Genomic DNA, 24273 nt, shown 5'->3' with positions numbered 1-24273 from the left:
TCACCGTGTACGCGGGACTCGACATTCACCGGTGTTCGTCGCCATTTACGTAGTGCATTATCGTGCGACAGCGTCAGGTATATAGAGGCCTAGCGCGCTCCAGTTTCTCTACGAGTCTTTTACACTGCTGCTGCTTTGAGCCGGCACGATGCCTTTGTCCGTGGAAGATTATTCGTGGGAAGACAGCGACACGACTGTCGTTATTACTGTTCCTCTGAAAGGGGCGAAGACAGCGAAAATAGATGTCATGTCATCAGTGAATTACGTCAAAGTGAACAACCCGCCTTATATTTTTGAATGCATGCTGTTTGGATCTATCGATGATAATCAAAGCTCAGCGACTATTGAAAACGGTCTGGTTACATTTCGTTTGAAAAAATGTGTTCCTGGTCACTGGGATCAGTTACATTCACCAAAATCCGCTGATAAAGAGCTCATGAAGACTATCAGGGAGGAAGCTGTTAGGAGAGCTCATGAACGAGCAGAAATACAAGAGAAGGAGAAATCGGAAAAGAAGAGGGAAAGAGAAAAGTTGTTGGTTCAACAGGCGATGAGAATCGACCAAGAAGAAAGAGAGAGAATCGAGAAACAGAAAGAAAACGAAAAAGCAGAAGCAATGCGAGATTTAGAGAAATGGAAGCAAGAACGACGACTTCAAGCATTAGAAGCCAAGAAAATTTTGTTACAAGAGAACCAGAAGATAGACGATACTCGTGTTGCTGGAAAGAAGAGAAAAACAGTTGAAGCTGTTAACCAAGAACCGGTTCGTGAGATTGGAAAAATAGGAGTTGCCTTCACACCGAGGGTGTTTCCGACAGCGGCAAGAGAATCACAAAAGGATCAAGAAGATGAATGGTTGAAGAAGCAAGCCGATCGGAGGCAAGCAGCATCTAAAGCAATAGGTGATGGCGATTTCACGGAAGAAGAAAATGATCCGATTTGGTTGCAAGATAAAGGAAATAGTTTATTCAAATCTGGAAATCTTTTAGGTGCAGTGAATGCATACACTCACGCTATTCAACTGTCACCAAATTTACCATCATTGCATTCAAATCGAGCGGCTTGTCACTTGAAACTCGGTAATCTTATGAAATGTATCGAAGATGCTTCCAGAGCATTAGAACTACTTACACCTGCAGTTCAGCTCAATGCCGCTAGTCGCTTAAAAGTTCACGTTCGTCGAGGAACTGCGCTTTGCCAACTCGGACTATACGTCGAGGGTTTGATGGACTATGACGCAGCTTTAAAGATTGATCCGAATAATCAACAAATTATTAAGGACATGGATAATATAAGGGTAGTTATTCAAGGTTCGAATATCGAAGCACAATGAACTCGTTCGCATAGAAAAAATGATGTTTATTTGAAGATATCGCGAAAATCATGTCAAAAGTATTAAAAAAAACTGAATTGACTACTAAGCGACTCTGTTCGATCTGAATTGCGATCTCTGTGAAAAATGACTTTCTAGACATGCACGCTGCGCACTTCTCAATGATCCTGCATTTATGTACCCGATAAAACTTACAAGTTCGCATATCGTTAAAAGGTTCCACGTAATGTGCCTATACGTGTCCATCTGTTAGTGTGAACGTGTATTTCTATAATTCATAGAGGAATGACGTAGACTACAATGTATTAATGTATTAACGAAGTTCACTGTAAAACCTTTAATAAAGAATACTTTTGTAATCATTTCTTCAATTCAATTATTTATGAGTCTCTTATTATACGCGTAACGTGGGCTTTGGTTCTAGATTGACGATATTCTATATATTATGCAGACGCCCTATTCACGACGCCCTACGCAGATGCCGATTCAATAATTCAACGTTTCAATTTTTCTGAAGCACTTCTGAGCTCAGGGGGTCGAATTTTCAGTATTCGTAGGGAAATAATTATTGGCTAATTGAATATTAAACGATGTCAACAGGGACGAACGCGTTTATGCTCGGTGATGATCAGACATGAAATTTACAAAAATTCTTCACTAGGAGTATGGTACAACGAAAACTAACAGCAATTAGATTTTTGCGATTACATACCCAAAAACAAGCAATTCTCCACCAAATCTCAGTCCACTCCTATTTAAAACACACACTTTATCATCAAAGTACATTGCGCGTACATTGAGAGAATTTCCCTTTAATGAAAGGTTCTTAAGTGTTTTACACCTAATACTTACAAATCTATGCCACCACCATTAACTTGTGACAAACAAGGCGATTTATTTTACATTTCAAAAACAAGATACATGTAAACAGTTACAACAGAGTTTCAAATCTAGTTTCGATGACGAGCGATTTCATTTTCTTTTTGTTTCGGTTTACGCTTTTTCGACAATCTGATCGTAGAGTTTGTTTGTCTAGACACCAAATTACTACCTGGTTGAAAAATGTCCTTTGTATCTGTAGCAGTGTTTGTTAAATTATTCGATTTTGAAAAACGTTTGTCTTTTTCCACATTGTTACTTTCTATATCGCCTGTTTTACTTTTGCGATTCAAAGTTGATATACTGATACTCGCATTTCGAGTGATGTTTATGTCTGATGATCTAGTTCCGTTTAGACTCATAGTTCCATCCAGGCTGTTGTCGTTCCGTCCGCGTTCATATGAAGAACTCTCGGGAAAAGCTGTTCCGTTGAGATCCAACTCCGGTTGTGAAGTCGGTCGTTGCGTTTTCCCTGATGCAGATGGCGTATGATCAATTGAAGAATTGATTCTCCGTGGTAAATATGACTGGGTAGTCATATTTTCACTAACCAGATTCGTTGCGTTAGTTCCATTGCACCGAGAAGAATTTCTCGTCACATTGATTCCAGTTCTGTTTCTCGATTTATGAGATACATCTGTTAATCTTTCAGATTCGACAACTTCGTCATCATAACCATCATCATCATCATCTCAAAAAGAGAGAAACGACGTATGAAATTGAATATATACTGGGAAATCTTTTAGTGTTTAATATGAATAACGTGTGACCTCGTTCTATTACTTAAAGGAAACAGTACGGAAACTCAATTTATCGTCGGTAATGAATATTCCAAATTTGCTAGAAAGTTCACCGGATCAATTTGCGTTTGTAACCACATAGAATGTCATGTTTTCGAAATTAACTCGTTTTTCATATTACTACCTCCAGGGTGTAATCGACACACGTCGTGGTTATGGTGTACTGACGCACGGAACCTGCGAGGCGACATCATGATTCCACATTGTTTTTTTGATGGAGACGCATCATACCGGTGCAAACTCGAATTGCTATTTCATTGGATTAATCACGCTTAGCTATATTGACGAGGAAACTGAAGTTCCCGAGGATGTAAGCGCGGAAGAACAAAGTCGTTGGCCTACTCAAAATAATATTCACGTGAAAAAGCGATTGAATTTTAATTGGAGATCAAATGTAATTATTTTGAACAAAAGCCACAGGAATCTCTTCATCTTTCATAAAAGCAGTACGGTTAAAGAACACCATGAAAGGTTTTGATCAAAATGATGAGGAAAACATACAACCGCAGAGGAGGTTTGGGGTTGGGGGCATTACCTGGTTCGATGTTTACAGTCAATCTCATGGCAACAATTCCCGCAAAAATCAAAGTGGAAGCAAGACAGACATATAATAGACGCCTTTTATACACTGTATACGCCACCAGCTCTAACACTTTCTTCGATGGATATTCTTCTCGGCTATTGTCAATTTCATAGTCTGTGAGCTGCAACAAGAAAATTATAAATAATTTCTCAGGCGATAACAGCAATTGCAACCGAGTGTCAAATGGCTCAAAGATCTCTCGCTTGGGACTATTCTTGTCTATCAAATTCCTTCAGCAACTTTTATCCCCGCGATTTGACCAATGATTGAAGTGGTTATGTAGATAAGAAAATTATAAAAACACAGTTACAAAATATCAAAGCTTCGTAGCTCCTGGGATTCCGCTCCCTAGCAGCGCGGGAACATCTTAAATCCTTCGTAACAACGCTTTGACGATTATCCATCCCTGACAACAAAGCTCCCCGACACCGCAAAAAGATCCAGGGAGCATTAACTGAGGTACAGGAAAATTGTAAACGGAACTGCTATTATACGTAGTTCTGTATCGGTTAATGAAGGCTATCGGGGGAAGTTCAATTGAGTATTGTTTCCCCGGAAAGAAATCCAGGCAATGTATCAAGACGAGGCAAAGAGGCAATGAACTAGGCGGCAAAGAACGTCGTGTTTGGTCACCAATATCGAGGGGTCATTTGAAAGCCAACAAATCAATTCTGGTCATTCATTCAGTCTCCTGATAGTACCAACTCTTATCCGGAATCTGAATCTAATGCATTGCCCTTATCCAAACTGTTTAGCGTTGTCTACTTTATCACTATTTTTTCCTAATTCATCCTATTTGCTGTCACTGATAAATCAGCCTTTATTGCAAAAAATGCCCAAACACGCTTGGCGTCCATGCACGAATGCAATAAGTTGGTGTGTGTGTGTTAAAGTGATCTACTTTCTATGAGAAACAGGCATTGAATCTGACTAAAAAGCCCAAACCTAATCGTTGGAGACTATGCCCAATCATTTTAGTTAATTTTACACACAAGGCTGGGGTGCACCACTCCCCTGAACAGAATGGGCAATTAGAAAGTGTGTTCTTCATGGCATCGACATCAACGACTGTTCAAGGCGATCAAAACTCTTTTAAGATGTGAGAAAATACGCCGTTTGACTTTGATGTTTTACGCAGCCGCATATGCCAATTACAGTGCCCTTAAATCAAAAGAAGTTAATTGCAACATTGCGTATGAGTAGTGCTTTGTCGATCAATGGCAGGATTGGTAGCATAGAATAAATTTGAATATTAAGAAATCTGCAAACATGAAAGAAAAGTAAAAAGCGTGGTTTTTGACTTTTGCAAAGATTTACAAGAGCAGATTCATCCAAATCTGTAATCATAGTATTTTAGGTTGCAGCGTTGATTCTATTTTCGTGATCGAAAACATTTCAGTCGGAATGAAACCTCTGCATTCTTCAACGTTGCTCGCATATCATGAATAAACGATGATAGTTATTGCAATCAGTCTTGCGCTGTGACCGTCACACCTGACAAGAAAATCCGACGAAATTTCTATCAATGTTAAGATATACCACAAAGAATTAGGACAGCTTAACGCCATTAATACGCGTTGCGTTGTATTTTGGCAGGACCTTTTCGGAATTGAGAGAGCTACGTGGTTAGAATGGTAAAGTTCGCCGGAAGCAATCAGCACCAACTGAAAATGGTATGTGGAAATGAGAAGAACTTACAGTATCGCTCTGACACGTGGGTTGATACTGTACATCGGATCGTGTTGGTGGCAAACCGAGTAGATTATTGCGGAAAACCCTCATGGAAGAGACCGGGGACCGCAACACGATGTTTAGAGAGGGCATTTATGTCAACACGCAATCCGATCTGGCTTGAGCATTCATTTTGACGCAGGAACTGCAACAGAAAAAGACGAAGTTATGAAATATGCACAAGTTTTCACAGAGGCCAAATGTAGCTGAGTGGGTAGACATTGTCACTCCGGACCTTGTCACTCCGGAATTCAGTCAAACATGCTAAAATGCAATGTTCAGGCCTATCGTATTTCACTAACTCTTCTCGTTATCAGCAATATGTATTGAATAACTTTAGGGATTGGTTAAAACCTAAAAAATGATTTTGTGAAAATTATTCTCCAGTGGAAAAAATAGAGTACGAGTTAAAAATCATACGGTGTAATTGTTTATGGTATACGCGAGAACAATATTAACAACGGTTATGTCGATCGATAGACACATCATTCATTTCCTCACTCAATTCATCGGTTGAACAATAAAAACGTGACTAGAAAATTATGAATTTCAAAGCGGAATTAAATTTGTAAATTAGTGATGAGAATTCAACTGTGTTGAGTCATTTTATTTCAACGTTCTATTTCGTCGTTTCGTAGTATTCTAACACAGATTTTTCGTGATACCTAAAAAAAGACACTCATCGTTTATTCCGTTGTCGATCTGCGCAAATTGAGTGCACGTCATCCACATGTCAACCGTGATGGTACTCTACACGTGACCGTCGTAATAGAATGAAATACTGCTAAAACATTACTAGCCTAAGCCACTGATCAAAAGAGACATAAAACGAATAATTTATCATTCAGGACCAAGGCAATATAACAGCTAGTCCCGCGGGCAATGGTGGCTATCACTATCAAGTTTTATCGGGGTACTAAAAAGACACATATCATAATATACTTTTATGGCAATGTACCGATTACCATTGACGCAATGATATTATACGGTTTACCGATGATGATTGTATGGTAATTTATGGCAAAAATACGCTGAATCGTAGAACACGTGTGACTGTTACGAGATAACGTATGCAATTGCCAAGTCGTAGGAGATTCAAAATTTACGATTTTTCACGTTACACGCTTTGTCACACCAACATCACCTAAATGCATTTAATTTTTACCGAGCGACAGTGATAAATAAATCATTCATACACACGGTTTATACACGAACTCCTATGTGGTTTTGAAAATTGAAAATAAGTTTTAGAAAATGAATGTTAGAGATAAACGAGCCTTCACCAAAACAGAAGTAATTCTTAATTCACGAATATATTGCTGAATGATAATTTCGTTATAAACAAACATGAAATATATCGATACATAACTTTGTTTCACTAATAGCAGAGAAGATATAGAAATGGAATAGAGCCTTCCACTGTACTTACGTGTTGCAAAAATGGTATTCGATGAGGAGATATTCCGGGAGCAACCGACAGAGGCTGCGATATAGCCTCCAATCACCGCACGAATATTAGAAACAAGCAGTGCTCCGACCTTCGCGACATAATACTTGAAGTTGACGAAGACGGTTGTAAATCAGTTCTAATCCACGCTGTAGCTATGATATAACGCATAAGTAGCGCATGGAAGTTGCATCGTGTTTCTTGTTTAATGGTGCCGATACTAATGTCGTTTTCTGAGATGTTTTCAACAGCTGATATAAATGCCTCATATTCCGACGCCCAATTGCTTTACGGCTGGTGAAATGCTGAGCAGCTAAGAGACCTTAAAAAACATTTCTAATTATGAATTTTGATTTGATGATGATAATGATGATGATCCTGGTGATAAATGCATTAAAAATTAGGGAATGTGTACAGCCTCCGCGGGTTAAGTCTATTCTTGGGGTTACGATAATTGCCGTTGTTATCTCGGTTTCAAACTAACATCCTCGTGCCGAACGGATGATACTATTTGCCCTTTCTATTAGGAAAGATGCTCCGAGCCATGGTGGCGTGGATTATTCGCGTGCTATACCGATATCAAACAAATTACCAATTCCTGTAACATTTGCTACTTGCCACCGTGTATCTTATGTTGAAACCCGGCGTTCATAAATCCCACTTCATGGCATATAATCATGTTATTTTGCATCGATATTTCTTTTTGAATCAGTGCCGTTTTTCATATTCACAGTCCGTCAACAGAGTCAGCATAGTCAATAATTTCTCATCATAGACTATCACTTCTACTTGAGAAGATATCCCCGTGGTCATACATATCATTTGCAAGAGACACTACGTCACTGACCAAGCTAGATTTAGTCATTCCTCTAGAAGACACGCGAACTCACAGCCAGACAATTCCGAGAAATTGCCGCAAACATGTTTGCGCATTATTTGCATCAATGGGAGATCAAATGCTACTTTCCAGCCTTATTTAAGGGGCTTTCAGAATGAACTTCGATATTAGGCTACGTCACGAATTCGTTTGACTGAAAAATCGACAAGAGTTGATCTGCAACATTTAAGATATTTCATGGTAATTCGAGGCGCTTTACAATCATGCGCGCATTTAAAGCTCACGTCGTGCCATTCATCTTTTCGCTATTTGAATTGAAATGACAGTTGAGCATTGACTCGATCGAAAATATGAAAACTATCAAACTAGAGACGCATATGATATCGAAGAATCCAGTTGAGTCATGACGCAACTGACGGCAAACGTGAAAGAGATCAGAGAAGCAAACGTCACTTCTTGTATCTATTGATATTTCAATAGATAGAGTTACCTGTGCAATTGTCATGAAAATAATCGTACCTTGCGGCCGGTGTGACTACTCAGTGCTCAGCGGCCCTGCTATTCTCCACTAGTTGTCTTACTTCAAGTAGAACGCCTTGAAGACAGGTTAACTGCGCGGGCACAATTTTAGAACTGTTCTTTTTTTCTCATTATCATGTGAAACATTTGTCAACTTAATCGATGTGTATGTGATTCTGATGCCGTGCTTGCAGTACCGGCAAACGGTATGAATAAAGTGACTATTGAATTGAATTGAAAGTCCGCATGACAGTCCGAGTCGGATGCCGATGCCGGCAGCCAGCGATTAGGGGAATAGAGGTCGCTAATTTACGATACTCTATGATAATGAAATTGTGCATTATTCTAGAAGAAAATCTACAATATATTCTCAATATGCACCAATTCCCACAAACTGATTTCTGATTAAATGGTAATAATTTCAAATCCGACTGATAAACTATTTTCGTATGACAGAAATGTTGAATTATCTCGTGAATTTGAGCAATGATCTCTGATTGTTATAGTCTGTGTTTCGGACTTTCGTCCGTCTTCGTTGTTGGTTCCCACATTACATAACAACGCGACTAATAAGTGTTCTAATAATTAAGTCACTTGTTTGATATTGTGAATTACCTCTTATGTATCATGTAATGTTAATGCTGATCAGTTACGATTCCCTAACAAGGACAAGATGACATGATTGATTAATTAAATCGATTCAATTCTTCTCTAATTTGATTCAACCAATTTAGTAGGGTTTTCCTTAGGGCTTAAACTGGTTACTGTATTATTTCACATTAGAAATAGGGCAGCATCACTAGGGTAGAAGATGCTTATCTTACAACTTGGATCCAAATATCACAATAGCTCTACCATTTATGTATCCTTACATACACCTATTATAAAATGTATCGGCTACGTAAGGTTCTGGAGTTTTCTTTAAGAACCACTGTAGAGATGTACACTCATCCTAGAGATGGCACACCTCCCCATTTTCTATGAAATCGGCATATTGCGACAAGTCCATGTGTAGGATGCATGATTCGAGTGGCTTAAAATCGGGCCAGTAGATGCCTATATCTTAGTAACTTGATACATGATATTTATTAAGAGGGACTTATATGTAAGGAGTGTTCATATTGTTGTGCGTTATACCATGGATATTCATTGAGAACTTGGTTATCATTAGTTGTTTGCGCTGTGATGTTATAGTTTCTGTACTTTCCATGGTATTCATTTCTTCAGTAATCAGTTAATTACCTCATTTCCTCAACTTCAGCAGTATGTCGTGCATTAATCATTCTTTAAACTTTTTTTTTGTAGAGTTCTGATTTTGAGCAAAGAACCATTCATAAATTTACCACCATTGCGTTGAAGAGCATCATTTTAAAGAGGATAAAAATGTAATGAAATGAAAGTAAGTAGTGTGTATAGTCAAATCAATATCTATCAAATATAATGCATTGTTGTGTTGACATTTCTAATAAATTCATGTCCGTTATAATTTCAGGTATCAGATTAGTCTTGAAAACATCTAGATGATTAGCGAGAATGGATAATTGGCACTTCAATAATAGCAGTGGTTTGTCCATGCCCTACAACGCGAGTAACCACCAGACCAGCGAAAATAAATCTTCCAGAGGATTGCCACCATGGTCGTCGATGTGTCATTCGGATATGTCGTTGATGGGACAAGAATTGGCCATGTTTTCATTTGGTGATACCAGTCAACCAGGTGGAACTTCCTACAGTAATACCAAATCTCATATGGGGAATCAGCCTCCCTGGTCAATGGGTTTTCCAAGTAGTAACCAGCTGCCAAATACACCACAACATCAAGGGAAAAATTATGCATTGCCATCATATGGAAATTATAACAGCTACAGTTTTGATGCATTAGTAAATGATAAATCTAAAAATGAAAAGTTGGGCGATCCAATGCCTTGGTCATATGGTGGCCCACCCGCTATGAACGACCCCAATATGTTGCCATATACTGGAAGGAGTAACTATTATGGAAATATGGGACAGTCGGTGACAGGTACTGCTGCTAAAAGTAACGATATGTTCCACCAGCCGTCGGCTTGGTCAATGAGCGGTTCTAGTTCCCAAAACGAACATTCGATGATGTCACTCTTGGGAAGAGACAACTTTAACTGCAATACCTCCAGTAATGGAATGTCCTTCTCAAATAATGGTTTAAAAGACACAATGTCCAATGACTCTTCCTTCTGGTCGATGGGCTACCCCATGCCACAGATTCAACCACCAATGAATACAATGGGATTCACGGGAACTGATAATATGATGTCATCAAATGGTTCTCTATCAAATCAAACTTCGAAGGAAAACTTGTCTGATAGACTGTCGGCTTGGCCTCTTGGTTATCCAACATATCCACAACAACAGCCCAGTCAGAGTAAAGTTAGTAATATTAACTCATCTAATGACTTCAATCATGCGATTGATGCATTATTGGGCAATAATACTTCCAACAACTATAAATCTGATCAAACCTCTAGTTGGTCGACAGGAAATCAAAGTACAGCACCGGCGACATCATTGGAAAGCATGATTACCTCATCGGCATCAACTGGAATTAATAAAATATCAACTCCAACATCAGCTCCTATATCATTTACCAATGCTTGCACCGTACCATCAACAGACAGCATAACAGTAGCTGTATCTGAAATAGAAAAACATGGTAAAGAAAATACTGTATCAATTCCTGTTGCCAGTGATTCCACTGAAGTTCCTATGGGTGCCAAAAACACTGTCGATGAAAAGAATCCTGAAAAAATTGCAGAATCGACTGAAAATAAATCTGCTGAAGCATCATTGATTGGAAAAGAAGTTGATACACAATTGTCTTTATCTAATGACTGTAGTGCGGCCAGTGACAAATCTCAAGCTGGAACTGAATCCGGTAGAACAACGCCATCATCTATAGGGTGTTCAGTGTCGACTAATGGATCTGGGTTGCTAAAACGATCGCGAAAAGAGCATGAAATGTCATCTTCTGGAGAAAGCAGCGATGATGGCAGTGAAGATGAAAGCTCTGGAAGTTCAGAATCAAGTGCTGATGAAGAAGATGAAACTTCTTCGGTGAATGGTGGCAATAAAGATAATGAAGAAATGGGTGAAGATGGTTCCAAAAGTGGAATTACCATTAAAACTGAGTGTACTGATGATTTTGACAGTGTGGCTAGTAATAAGTCCTACAATCCTGATGATTCAGATCTGACAGAATCTGTAAAAGTCAAAAGTGAAAATGAACTAAATGCATCCACCATTCCTTCTGTTTTGAGTGAAACTGTATCAAAGACGGATTCAAAAAAGCCAAGTCCGGTAAAAACAAAGAAACGGAAACGTAAACAAGATACTGAAAAATCTGGTAAAAAGTCAAAAACTGAAAAACGTAAGAAAAGAGTGAAAAAAGACAGCGATGAAACGAGTCGCAAAAATAAATTTGAAAGAAGGAATATCAGAAAAATCATCAAGGAAAATGATTTAGAAGAAGAAACGAAAACTGCCCAGCAAGAAGAAATTGAGCGAAAGAAACGTCTGCAGGAGCAACAGAAAAAACTAATGAACAATCAATGTTTAAAGGCATTGCTTGAAAGTTCAGATGAGGAAATAGATGTTAAACCCAAAGATTTACAGATAAAACATCATAAATTTGAAAAGAAGCCTGATGTCATTAATATTTCAAGCGATGATGAAGATGTTGTTCCTCTGAGCGATGTTGCTGAGGATGAAGATGATGATAACGATGATACGGAGAATAGTGGGCTACATGTGGATGACACGCAAAACCGACCTGATGAATCGGGTTTAGTGTTAGTCAATGTTGGTCATCCGGAAGATGAACCGGATATATTCTTGCCGCCTCAATTATCGAGAGCGGTGAAACCTCATCAAATTGGTGGCGTTCGATTTTTATATGACAATCTCGTCGAGTCGTTATCTCGTTTTAAGACTAGTCGCGGATTCGGTTGCATTTTAGCGCATAGTATGGGATTGGGAAAAACAATTCAGGTTATATCGTTTATCGATGTGTTTCTGCGTCATACCTCGGCAAAATCGGTACTCTGCATTGTCCCCATAAATACACTGCAAAACTGGATACATGAATTTAATGTTTGGTTGCCAACTAATAGTGCAACCGGTGACCAAACAAATGATGTGCGTCCTCGAAACTTCGAACTTCATACCATCAATGATAATCAGAAAAACATGGAAGCCAGGGCTGTTGTAGTCGATAAATGGCAACGTCAAGGTGGTGTACTGTTGATGGGTTATGAAATGTATAGACTTTTAGCCACACGAAAACCTCAGAAACCTCGTAAACCAAAGAAAAATGCCGGTCCAATTGTCATTGATCTCGAAGAAGAAGATCGAAATAAGGAGCTCGCTATTGATATGCAAGTTGCCTTGTTATCTCCTGGACCCGATCTCGTTATTTGCGATGAAGGCCATCGTATAAAGAACAGTGGAGCTGGAATATCAAAAGCTCTCAAAGAAATTCACACCAAACGTCGAGTGGTGTTGACTGGATACCCGCTACAAAATAACTTAGTCGAATACTGGTGCATGGTTGATTTCGTTCGTCCAAACTTTCTCGGAACAAAGCTGGAATTTAGTAATATGTTCGAGCGTCCGATAATGAATGCGCAATGCGTAGACAGCACGCAGCAAGATTTGAAAGTAATGCGGGAACGTGCTCATGTTTTACACAGTTTATTGGAAGGATTCGTTCAGAGACGCGGACATGCCGTATTAAAGTACACCCTACCTGTAAAACACGAATGTGTGATTATAGTCCGGATGTCTGATATACAAAGAGCGTTGTACAAAGAATTCATGAACATCTTAACGTTAGAATTGGAAAGTTGGGCTTCAATGAATCCTCTGAAAGCATTCTCGGTGTGCTGCAAGATTTGGAACCATCCCGATGTTATCTATAAGTTCTTCAACCAACGAAAAGGAACAGATGTCGAAAATGACCTCGATATCGGTGATCCTGACAACGATGCGGGCAAAAAATCAAAGAAACAAACAAAAACTAAAAACAAACAAACGCCAAAGAATGCAACTGATCTCGCTGTGGAGGCAGCAGATTCAAAGATGTTGCCGGATGAGAGCAATAGTAAACGAGATACTGTGATAACTTACGACTGGGCCACAGAACTGTTGAAAGACTATATTCCCGGAAATCTTCAAAATAGCGGAAAATTTGTTATTTTGTTCGAAATGATTCGTGAAATTCTTGCCTTCGGTGATAAACTACTTATATTCAGCCAAAGTTTAATGACTTTGAATTTAATCGAAGAATACCTCGGAAAGACTCGTGTACCTGTGCCGGGTTGCGTGGAGAACTGGGTCAGGAACAAACATTACTTTCGATTAGATGGTAGCACATCGGGAATTGATAGAGAAAAACTGATTAATATGTTTAATAATCCAGAAAGTACTGACTTGCATTTATTCTTACTGTCTACGAAGGCGGGCTGCCTCGGTATAAATTTGATCGGTGCTAATCGGGTTATTATTATGGATGCGTCGTGGAATCCGTGTCATGACGCTCAGGCTGTGTGTAGAATTTATCGTTACGGACAAACGAAACCGTGCCACATTTATCGTCTTGTCACCGATAATACGCTGGAGAATAAAATATATCAGCGTCAGGTTTCGAAGCAAACTGTCGCCGACCGCGTTGTCGACGAAATGAATCCAAATAATAACTTCAGTCGTCGTCAGGTTGATTCGTTACTTGAATACGAAGACAAAGACATGCCTTCAGTTGATCTAGCTGATTTGCCCGTCATTGAAGATGAAGTACTATCTCGCGTTCTATTTTCGGTGATAGGATGGTTAACGAAAGCTCCGTTTAACCATGAATCGTTACTGCTCGATCAGAAAGAATGTAAACTGACCAAAGCTGAGAAACGTTTAGCTCGGCAAAGATATGAGCGTGAAAAGAAACGCAATTTAACATACCAGAGGCCATCGTACGCGGCCTATTATCCTACTGCAGCGGGACATTCTGCTACAATGAGACCGAATCCTATGATAGCAAACCGTAGACCATATGATGCACCTCTTTTACATCCAACATTACCGACTCCGATTCCAATGCAGCCGCATCAGAAAGTTCGTCCTCCATTCCTCGCATCGCAGCAATTACAGAACTCTGGTGTGTCCGTTCACCAAGTCGTAACGACCACTGACATTGTTATGCCTGGTACAAACACGAGTACAGACAGCGGGACTCCATCTAGAATCCCAGCTGGACAACAGATTATGGTGATTAAAACTCAAAAAGGTGTATACATTCGAACTGCAGAGGGGCGCATTTTTGCAGTGCGTTCAAATAAAGCATTACTTGACCAATGTCAGTAGTAACTAGTCGTGTACATCATTTAAAATGATTATTGATACTAAATGCTTTTGCTGATACGGTTATAAGCATTTTTGAAGTTGATATTGAAGATCTAAAGGTAAACTGTGAGTATGAAGGAAATACATGTATTTTCACATATCATATTGACTTATGTACCGGGAATTAAATGTAATGTATACTCAGGACTTAAATCGCACTTCCCAGTGTTAACTTCAACCCTACAGAATCATTTATACTTCAACCATTTATTCAAATTAGAATAGATAGTTCATGAAGTTCAATCATGTTTAACAATGTGAGCTATGAAATGTGTGGCTATAAATCGTTTTATCTTCATTACTAATATAGGAATCTTGGAATTGATATTAATGTGTATATGTATAGTGTATGTAAATATTATTTAACTCTTTAGCTAGCTATTTATTAAGACATGTAATAATTAAGGTGTACAAGAACCCTACATGAATCCTAATGGATGTGTTTTGTAGAATCGTCCATAGTTCACATCACAGGCTATTGTTTGATGAATATATGTCCATATCCACTGAGTTGAGAAATTCTCGAAATTTCGCCCCAGTTTTTAACTTTCATCTATCATGGATTTGTGGAATATACTCCAACTAACAGGCGTGTGAACACATTTTAGATAAGGAATCAACATGCAATATTTTATCAAATTACACTTGTATATCCCTACATTCTGCTATTGCTTAGTTAAAAACAAGTAACAGCTTTTATATGTTCAAGATTTTAGGCCTGATGCATAAGGAATGTGGGAGGGTTTGTTTTTGATTTAGTTGTTGGAACTGAAGGGCCCCAAAAAATTTTGATAATGTGGTTCTCAGATATAACCTCTGAGCGATGTCCATTTATATAAGGACGGTCTCGATAGATGAACAACTTTGCTGTATATTATTTTGTAACAGTTGTAAGCTACAGAAGCGTCCTGGGGACATGAGATAAAAAAACATTTTTGGAATTCTGACATGATATCTCGAAATAAAATCGTCAAAATTTTAATCAAAATTGATTCTCTTTGAGGTCAGAATAAAGTCCAAAAATATCTAATAATTTTCACCTCATGTCCAAAGATGTTTCTGTAAATGAATGTTTTTGTAACTACCAACCAATACTGTGACAGACTACCAGTGAGTACGTTCTCGGTGCTTGGTGAATATTTTGAAAATCAAGCTACATAATTACCATATTGAGAAATATGTCAAATTTAATCTGAATATTACTGCATACGAATATGTAATATTGTTGCCATTAAATGCTATTATGAATTTTTCTGTTAGAACAGAAACATCCCTAGCCTCTGACTTAACTGGATTTGGTAAACCCTGTTTTTTTTAAATCTGCCCCTATTCCGATGCCTATGATTTCGAGTTTAAACTAACCCCTTCTTGAAGAGCTGAAATATCATCACTAAGCTTCACGGGGTTCAGTTTTTATTGTAAGTACCTCAGAAAATTACAAATAATTTTTGATTTTTAAAGTTTTTAATGGTTTATGAATGTATGACTTTTGGTCTCATTTTGTAATCTTGCCGGGACCAGGTAAAATTGGGATCACTACCAATCAAGGGCTTTTGGAAATATTCATTTCTATAGCCTCATCAAAAGCAGAGATGTAGGTCTATCTAATTTGTTTTTATCTAACTTAAAACATTCATATCGATTGGGGCGATACGTGTAATAGAAGGCTCTAAACTGTAAAAATGCTGACACCAGCAGAAACTCTCATATTGAGGGTTTTGGAAGATGGTGGCAATATTGTTGTCAAGGATTTTTACAGTCACCTGCGTTATGATTTTTTGTATCACTTGATTTATGAGAAAAAAACTACAAATTCTAATGTGTTTCGCTTAAAAGACCATGCTCTAAATGACAACTTGCTTCTGAGGGCCTGATTTAATCATTATTTGTTAAAAAAACAATTTAGTTATGCATTCAGTGTCTGAACTGTTGTATATTTATAGGCGCGAGTTAGAAAATCTGTTTCCTGTTTCGATTCTTTTTGAAGCCATTGTGACCGTTAATGCCTCTCTGGCTTTGTGTAATGATACGTATGATTGTTTTCGGACCCAGACTCAGTCTTGCCATGGACTCTAAAACGGACTCCTAAACTGGCTAAAATGGAGTCGATGGTCTCACCGTTATCAGAGACTGTTAGTGCGCGAAATTGTATTTGTGTGATGACAACAATTAATACATGTACATGTACATTCATTTATGGAAATCGTTGTGGTCATTGTTGTTTGTGTACTTATTAATAATATTGTTTAAATGCTAATGTAATCTGTATATACATATATCATCAGTACGTGTTATCGTTAGGAACAAATGAAGAATGCCAAGTCAGGGGAAAGGTAACAACGAATTCTAGGCTAAAGGCTTGCCTGGTCCGAGTTATACCGAGGCCCAGTTTCACAGCCATTATCTAAAATATGTGAGTCTTGACTGCACAACTAGCCCCTAATTACTACTAGTATTTTTTCGGTGTTTTTTATATGGCTATGAGGGCTCAGGGAAATTAAGGCGCACTGTCTTCAAAAACATAATTCCCCATATATTGATGTTTTAATATGCCGTAAAATTGACGAAACCCTTTTTTCCATTTTGTTCGAATAAACAATGAATAATGAATACAATGTGATTGGTCTGTAATACTTACCGTATTCACGCTGATTTCATCTAGTATTTTGAGGTAGTTTGGTTGTATCGTCCCACTTCAATAAGTTCGCAATTTGAAAACTTTGGAAATTTGACATGAGGTCAAGGTGGGTTATGGATAAATATGAGTGCATTTGATTTGAATTACTTCCAATTATTTATGCTTTATGAATCAAAACTCCTGGAATTCCCTTCATATCGTGTAATGTATGTATAGCGTTCATGGGTATTAAGTAGTATTTTGGATTCTTGAATTAATTATTACAGCGCGATTGAAATACAACTTTTCTACTCGTGAACCGTTTGAATATAATGAAATCGGTTATGTATGTATTTTTGTCCTTGACGAACCATTATGAAATGTGTTGTACGTAGCAGGAAAAAACCTTAAAAGTGTTTACAAGACAAATAAAGTTTTGAATTTATACATGTATATTTGAAGTTTGTGTTATTTTGTTAATGTGGATATAAAGCTTTCAGCTTCCCGTTATTCTATCGTACGTGATACGGAAATTGCTGCAAGTGAACCATCGAATTGATCTTAAATCTTCCCGAAGGTTTTTGCCCATTTAGGACTTCGTTGTTAAGAGATCCTTTAGCGTTCATTTTGTCGATGGGTTGTCTTGATATTTGGTTGTACACTAGAACTCGCTTAATTCGGATCACCTGGGACTGGAAACGTTTGCCCGAATTATGCGCTCTCGTCCGAGTGGAAATAAACTAGTGTGGACTGGAATTGTAGTCCGAAATAAGTGAAAATCTGAATAAAACCCATGCGAATTAAGCGAGTGTACGTGTTCCCTCTCACGGCACAAGCAGAATTAAGAAGGTCATTGTGTGTCAAAATCGGCACTTTTAAAAGTATTCAACGGATAATTTAAAGCCTAAAAGCCACACTATACCTTTTCCCACCAGTTACACACAACTTCATGACTCTGACCTACAATATGATATATGCATAATAAATCTAAAAAATTGATATATGCATAAAACCATTATCTAAGGCTATACGTTTTATAGGCTATACAAATATCCAGTTCTTACGAATTTCGACTTATTAAGTCGAAATTCGACTTAATTAACACGAGATTCGACTTATGTCGAAATTCGACTTATTATGTCGAAATTCGACTTATTAAGTCGAATTTCGAGATAATAAGTCGAATTTCGTGTTAATTAAGTCGAATTTCGAGTTTTATTTTCATGTCGAATTTCGACTTATTAAGTCGAAATTCGACTTAATTAACACGAAATTCGACTTATTATCTCGAAATTCGACTTATTAAGAATTAAAATTTCTTAAAAATTCATATGTCACCTAGGGGCTTCCGTAAGTTCTCGACTACATTACATGTATTTAGTAGGCTTGCTGGCATTTAAGGTGCCCATCGGGAAAGGAAAAATAAGTAAGTTGTTTTGCTTGTTTTTTTTTACTCGAGGTTAGCATTAGCCTTTTACAATGAAATATCACTTAGGCTTATCTTTAGGAGTAACTCTTATAGAAAAATCTATTCTCTTTATGATATTTCATGCGTTATGAATTTCAATATAGTCGACTTATTTTACTCAGTTCGTGATTATTAAGATATTTCCCATTGGGTGTTTTGAGATTGGTACATAATACTCATTGCTATCACCGGTCCCGTATTATCAATGACAACATAGCACCTGGTCAGTAAATTAGATCTTTTGTTATCACGCTGAAAGTCTTAAAAGGCAATTAAATATTAGAACTATTTCAAATATCATATATATATTATATTCCTCACACCTGTGAATATTTCTTTTGGTTTTATGTTTGCTGAGATTAAATGACTGAATGGACACTTGGGTTCTTTATTTACATAAACCTTTTAAAAGAATGATTGTTCCTCTCAGCACAGGCTCAAAAAGCTCCCTATATGAGAGACCCTTCTTATGCGATGCACAAGTGATTCTTATTGCTGTTAATCGTTTAATTCTTGTGAAAATAAATCAACGAAGACTTAATTCACCGCGGACTGTCGATCATTATTCACTTGAACTTCAATAGAACTCTCCAGGACCTAGGTGAATAGTGTAACAAGTCAGACCTTTAAGACTACCGTACTATCTTTGTGCCTCTTCGTGGTAGGCAGAATTCGCTTCGAGGAAAAGTCAAAACGTAATCTGAGTCTTACTGTTCGGTGATTGGCCAGAATTCAATTCATATATGACCAGTTTTCCATCTGATTTCCCATTGCGCACCCACCTGCTATTCTATTAAAATTTCAGCATTATGGCATCGTCTCAAGAAAAATCCCAAATACCTACTCGCTCCTACATGGACGATCCGAATATCTCATGGAAGACAAAAAAACCAAATTATGACGCGGCTAACGCTTTGTATATGAAAGGGAAAACGACAAACCACGCGGAAGGATCACTTGAAAAATTGGTCGAGAACTTAGTAAAAACATGGGAAATGGAAAGTACACATAAAATCGATGAGAAGGTAATGTGCGTAGATGATTTAACAAAAGCAGTTCGGTGTTTTCCAATGAAATTGCGAATTGTCGATACTGTAATAGAATAACGAAATAATAGATATTTGATTTTAGGTAAAAAATTTTTTTCGTTACGTGAAGGTTGGATTTACAATTGTTTTAATCTTAATTGATATGAATTAATTATCGGTTGATTACGATTAGCATTAGAATCAGTCACTTATTTTAATGTTCGTTGTGTGAAGTGATTTTCTTCTATTTTAGGATTGGGGTACGATTGATAAAACTAATTATACATTCAACGTCAATGGTATCCGAAGCTTCACGATCCAGGACAATATCCGCATGGGCAATTATAACATGATGATGTACGATTCTCCAATCTACGACGTGAGCAAAGAAACGAATGAATCATCTCATAGTGTTTTTAAAACGGCATTCCCGACAGGGTTTGCTTGGGAAGTACTCGAGTTATATTCAGGTAATCACCAATCATATCCAATGTCGTTGAGAAGAAACTACTGCAGGACATATTTTATTTTTCTACATGTTTATAAGTGAACCAATTTGTAGGTTTTATAGTAATAAGAATAAACCATTTTACAGTTGCTAGCCGTTTTGTTAGGGTACTTTTGTCCTGTATTGTTGGGTCATTATTTTCTCCTTTTTAGGAACTATTTGTGATGCGTGTTTTATCATATCTCATCTGTCCCTGGATGGATTTTGACAGTTTTAGCAACATTTAAACCGTGTGCATCTCTAGTTTTTATTTATGCAAAGATCATTTTTCAAATTTGCAACAATGCGACATGAGAGCGATATAAAAATCGGTGGTCAGTTTTTGCTGCGCGCATAAAAATCCAGGGTACTGAAATTTGAAGTTCATCATTTTCAGAAATAACTTTCTAAAAAATCCAAACATTTCAAGAACTGCGCGCATAAACGCCCCCTTTCAAGTGAACTTTTAAATCTTAAGATATCTTGCCTAGTTTTTATTCTATGGCTCTTTAACTGCAGCGCGTGTATTGTCATTCCGGGTTTACCCAGTCTCATGTCGCATTGTTGCAAATTTGAGAAATGATCGTTGCATAAATAAAAACTAGAGATTCACACGGTTTAAATGTTGCAAAAACTGTCAGGCTAGTCCAATAAATCCTCAACATTTTTACATCCTAAAAAGGATTTATTCATCATTTTTCGATTTATGCATTTATTAACTGAATATCCGGTGGATTCTGTTTCTATTAGTTCCGTAAAAACAAAATAAAATTGTATACAAAATGCCTCAGGGGTATGATACAGAGTCCTAGCTCACAAATAAATCTACTGCTATTAGTAAAGAAATGCTACTTTATTGCGAAACTCAAGTGACCACGGCTTGCTTGAGCAGGAAAAGAGAGAGAGCGTGTGTCTCATTATTATCAGTACTGACCATATGACCAGCTCACAGGGCTTTGATTGATCAGGTCATGTCTCCGTCTTACGGAACAGTACTGCCTATAAATTATTATTAAATGATACACTCTATATTATTAGATGATACAATCTATAATATTATTAAATGATACATTCTATATATCTTCTTTTCTTAGTTTCAAATAATTCTATTCGCAATTCTTCCCATTAACTCCAAAGAAAATCCACATACGTATCAATGATACGAATTGATTGTATTAGTAACTATAAAACATTGTGACAAAATCGGGCCCAGGTTGATCGTGTATTTTATATTTGCAGGGCCACCGAAAGTTGCATTCAAATGGAGGCACTGGGCTGAGTGGACCGGCCCGTATAGAGAGCACCAGCCAACTGGAGAAACTATTGAATTATACGGCATGTGCGTCGCTACCGTCAACGACGACCTTAAAATTCAGACCCTTGATATATGGTACGACCCCAATCCATTCCTCATGAAACTTTCAAATATAGCAGGTGGACAAGCCTCCCAAACAGCTGCTAGCAAGTGTCCGGCCTATTCTTAAAAAGTTAACGTATGTTTAGAAGTAAATGAAGGAATGCACAGTGGTGTACAAATTAACAATAATAATGATTATCACAGTATTATTATATTTTTATTAACATGAATAAATATATTTCTAGCTGGACATACAAATTTTGATCTTGTTTTTCGTATCGGTTCAGACGAAGTTTTTCAATCCTTCAAAACGCTTGCATCGAAAATCGGTTCGCTGGGAAAACGTCGGGTTTACAGTCAAATGGCGGAATCGGGTCACAATGAAAAAAATATTACATTCAGTTTCCACCAATGTACTTTTATAACACAGAAACACGAATTTGATTATACTGATGACGCTTCATTCAGCAATACTGGATAAGTATAATCATTAAGATCTAAATATATATTTTGAGATCAGCATGTCAGGAGCACTCCATAGATAATAAAACGAATTCGTGCAAATTGAAGCGGCGAAACAGTTGTGAATGTTTTATTAGTAGCTGCAACACCCCAATTCCATCATTGCCATCGGAATCCAGCGAGGTATGTCTCTGATTGATTTTCTTGTTCCAAAATATATTTGAAATATCGACATTGAGCAAATAATCCCTCCAGTTTCAGCCCCTCGAGAGAATAAATCCAGTTCTACAAGCAATATATATTTTGAGACCAGCATGTCAGGAGCACTCCATAGATAATAAAAACGAATTCGTGCAAATATGTCTTTATTAGTTTTCGGCGATTTCTAATCGAATCATGAATCAATATGAAATTGAAGCGGCGAAACAGCTGTGAATTTTTTATTAGTAGCTGCAACACCCCAATTCCATCATTGTCATCGGAATCCAGCGAGGTAGGTCTCTGGTTGATTTTCTTGTTCCCAAATATATTTGAAATATCGACATTGAGCAAATAATCCCTCCAGTTTCAGCCCCTCGAGAGAATAAATCCGTTCTACAGGCACCATGTTAAAATATTTGTATCCGATTTTCCTCGTGTTCAGCCTTCTTCGACGAAATTCCTCTTCAGAAGGTAATCGTTGCTTTGTTTTGTGCTTTCGTAACTAAATAAAAATTACAATTGATGTATGATCTATTCTTTTGTCCTACGAAAATAATGATTTGGACTCATTTAGAAAATCTATGCTAAAAATGTTTTGGATTACACTTTCATATTCCATACGTTTTCTCTCTTTTTTCAAATCTACTCTTTCTCGTAGAGTGCAGATTTACCCAAGAAGGTGGCGAGTACGATGGTACTCTTTCTACAACTATCAACGGTAAAACATGCGATTTGTGGTCATCGCATCCTGATGTGATTTTTGAGAACTTTCCCGACGGTAATGCAGTGAAAGCAAAAAACTATTGCCGCAATCCAGGAAAAGTCCAAGATTATCACCCGTCACATGTGTCAAACTACAGTGATCCGATGCGTTTTGGGCCCTGGTGTTATGTAACTGACTCGGCATTTGTTTGGGACTATTGTGACTTACCAGTGTGTGGATCGCCTATACCAATAGGTAATTGAATAGTTTTAAACAGATATTTTCCTATTTTGAATTTTGCGTTTTAGTTATAGAGCACTCCAACAGTATATGCTATCCTGAATCTTTACATGGTCCTACTCTGTTTTTAAAAACTTATTTTCTTCAAGTTTTTCACTTCGCAGTTTGATGCTACACAACCAGAAGTTGTTTAACTGATGATGTTCTTTTTCCAACTTAAAACCAATTCATTTTCTATATCGTAGCCGGTCAAAACTGCATGAATAAGGATCAAATTGGACCGTCGGAAAATGATTTTAAGTATGTGTACAGCGGGCCACAACAATTTACCCGTTTAGGTGGAAGTCCCTGTATCCATCGGTTACGGCTTGAAGCATTAGTAAGGTGAGGACTGAAGACTTGAAGAATGAAAATTATAAAAAAATTACGTGTTTTTCTGTATAAGTTATATATAATTACTTGGTATTTTTAGCGAATCGCAAAAGAACGAATTTGTTTCACTTGGAAATCGCTGTACCGTGTATCCAAATACTATGCGAGCTGCTTCGTATCCAGGATGTTGGATACATGATCCAATGTTTCATGCGTTTTTACGTAAGAGTTGTGATATTCTGCATTGTGGTACGTGTCACGATATTCTGTTTAGAGTATATATATATATATATATATATATATATATATATATATATATATATATATATATATATATATATATATATATATATAATATATATATATATATATATATATATATATATATATATATATATATATATATATATATATATATATATATATATATATATATATATATATATATATATATATATATATATATATATATATATATATATATATATATATATATATATATATATATATATATATATATATATATATATATATATATATATATAATATATATATATATATATATATATATATATATATATATATATATATATATATATATATATATATATATATATATATATATATATATATATATATATATATATATATATATATATATATATATATATATATATATATATATATAATATAATAAATTATATATATATATATATATATATATATATATATATATATATATATATATATATATATATATATATATATATATATATATATAT

General features: G+C 36.8%; 4 protein-coding genes and 1 long non-coding RNA gene across 5 annotated transcripts; 3 read left to right on the top strand and 2 right to left on the bottom strand.

Annotated features, from left to right (window-relative positions):
- Positions 1 to 77: 77 nt before the first annotated feature.
- LOC141900987 (dynein axonemal assembly factor 4-like) lies at positions 78 to 1655 on the top strand. The gene has a single exon (XM_074788033.1). The coding sequence runs from the start codon at positions 149 to 151 to the stop codon at positions 1331 to 1333; it is 1185 nt and encodes a 394-aa protein (XP_074644134.1). The 5' UTR covers positions 78 to 148; the 3' UTR covers positions 1334 to 1655.
- Positions 1656 to 2283: 628 nt separating this feature from the next.
- LOC141901233 (uncharacterized) lies at positions 2284 to 6948 on the bottom strand. Its single transcript, XM_074788343.1, has 4 exons — positions 6756 to 6948; positions 5294 to 5471; positions 3548 to 3716; positions 2284 to 2903 (listed from the first exon to the last, which is right to left on the bottom strand). Exons 2-4 carry the CDS (start codon positions 5417 to 5419, stop codon positions 2284 to 2286), a joined length of 915 nt encoding a protein of 304 aa, XP_074644444.1. The 5' UTR covers positions 5420 to 5471; positions 6756 to 6948.
- A 3993-nt stretch (positions 6949 to 10941) lies between these two features.
- Positions 10942 to 17591, top strand: LOC141900968 (helicase ARIP4-like). The gene has a single exon (XM_074788006.1). It carries the CDS (start codon positions 11125 to 11127, stop codon positions 14515 to 14517), a length of 3393 nt encoding a protein of 1130 aa, XP_074644107.1. The 5' UTR covers positions 10942 to 11124; the 3' UTR covers positions 14518 to 17591.
- Positions 17592 to 19452: 1861 nt separating this feature from the next.
- On the top strand, positions 19453 to 21640 carry LOC141901232 (uncharacterized). The gene is made up of 3 exons (XM_074788342.1): positions 19453 to 19666; positions 19923 to 20139; positions 21396 to 21640. Exons 1-3 carry the CDS (start codon positions 19496 to 19498, stop codon positions 21638 to 21640), a joined length of 633 nt encoding a protein of 210 aa, XP_074644443.1. The 5' UTR covers positions 19453 to 19495.
- An 840-nt stretch (positions 21641 to 22480) lies between these two features.
- On the bottom strand, positions 22481 to 23752 carry LOC141901010 (uncharacterized). Its single transcript, XR_012618803.1, has 3 exons — positions 23637 to 23752; positions 23450 to 23517; positions 22481 to 22678 (listed from the first exon to the last, which is right to left on the bottom strand). It is a non-coding gene; the product is annotated as an uncharacterized LOC141901010 (long non-coding RNA).
- Between the last annotated feature and the right edge of the window lie 521 nt (positions 23753 to 24273).

Source organism: Tubulanus polymorphus, chromosome 3, assembly GCF_964204645.1.
Source record: "Tubulanus polymorphus chromosome 3, tnTubPoly1.2, whole genome shotgun sequence".
In the NCBI taxonomy this organism is placed as follows: Eukaryota; Metazoa; Nemertea; class Palaeonemertea; order Tubulaniformes; family Tubulanidae; genus Tubulanus; species Tubulanus polymorphus.
The sequence above is the reverse complement of the archived record's forward strand: the minus strand, read 5'-3'. Positions and strand labels throughout refer to the sequence as shown.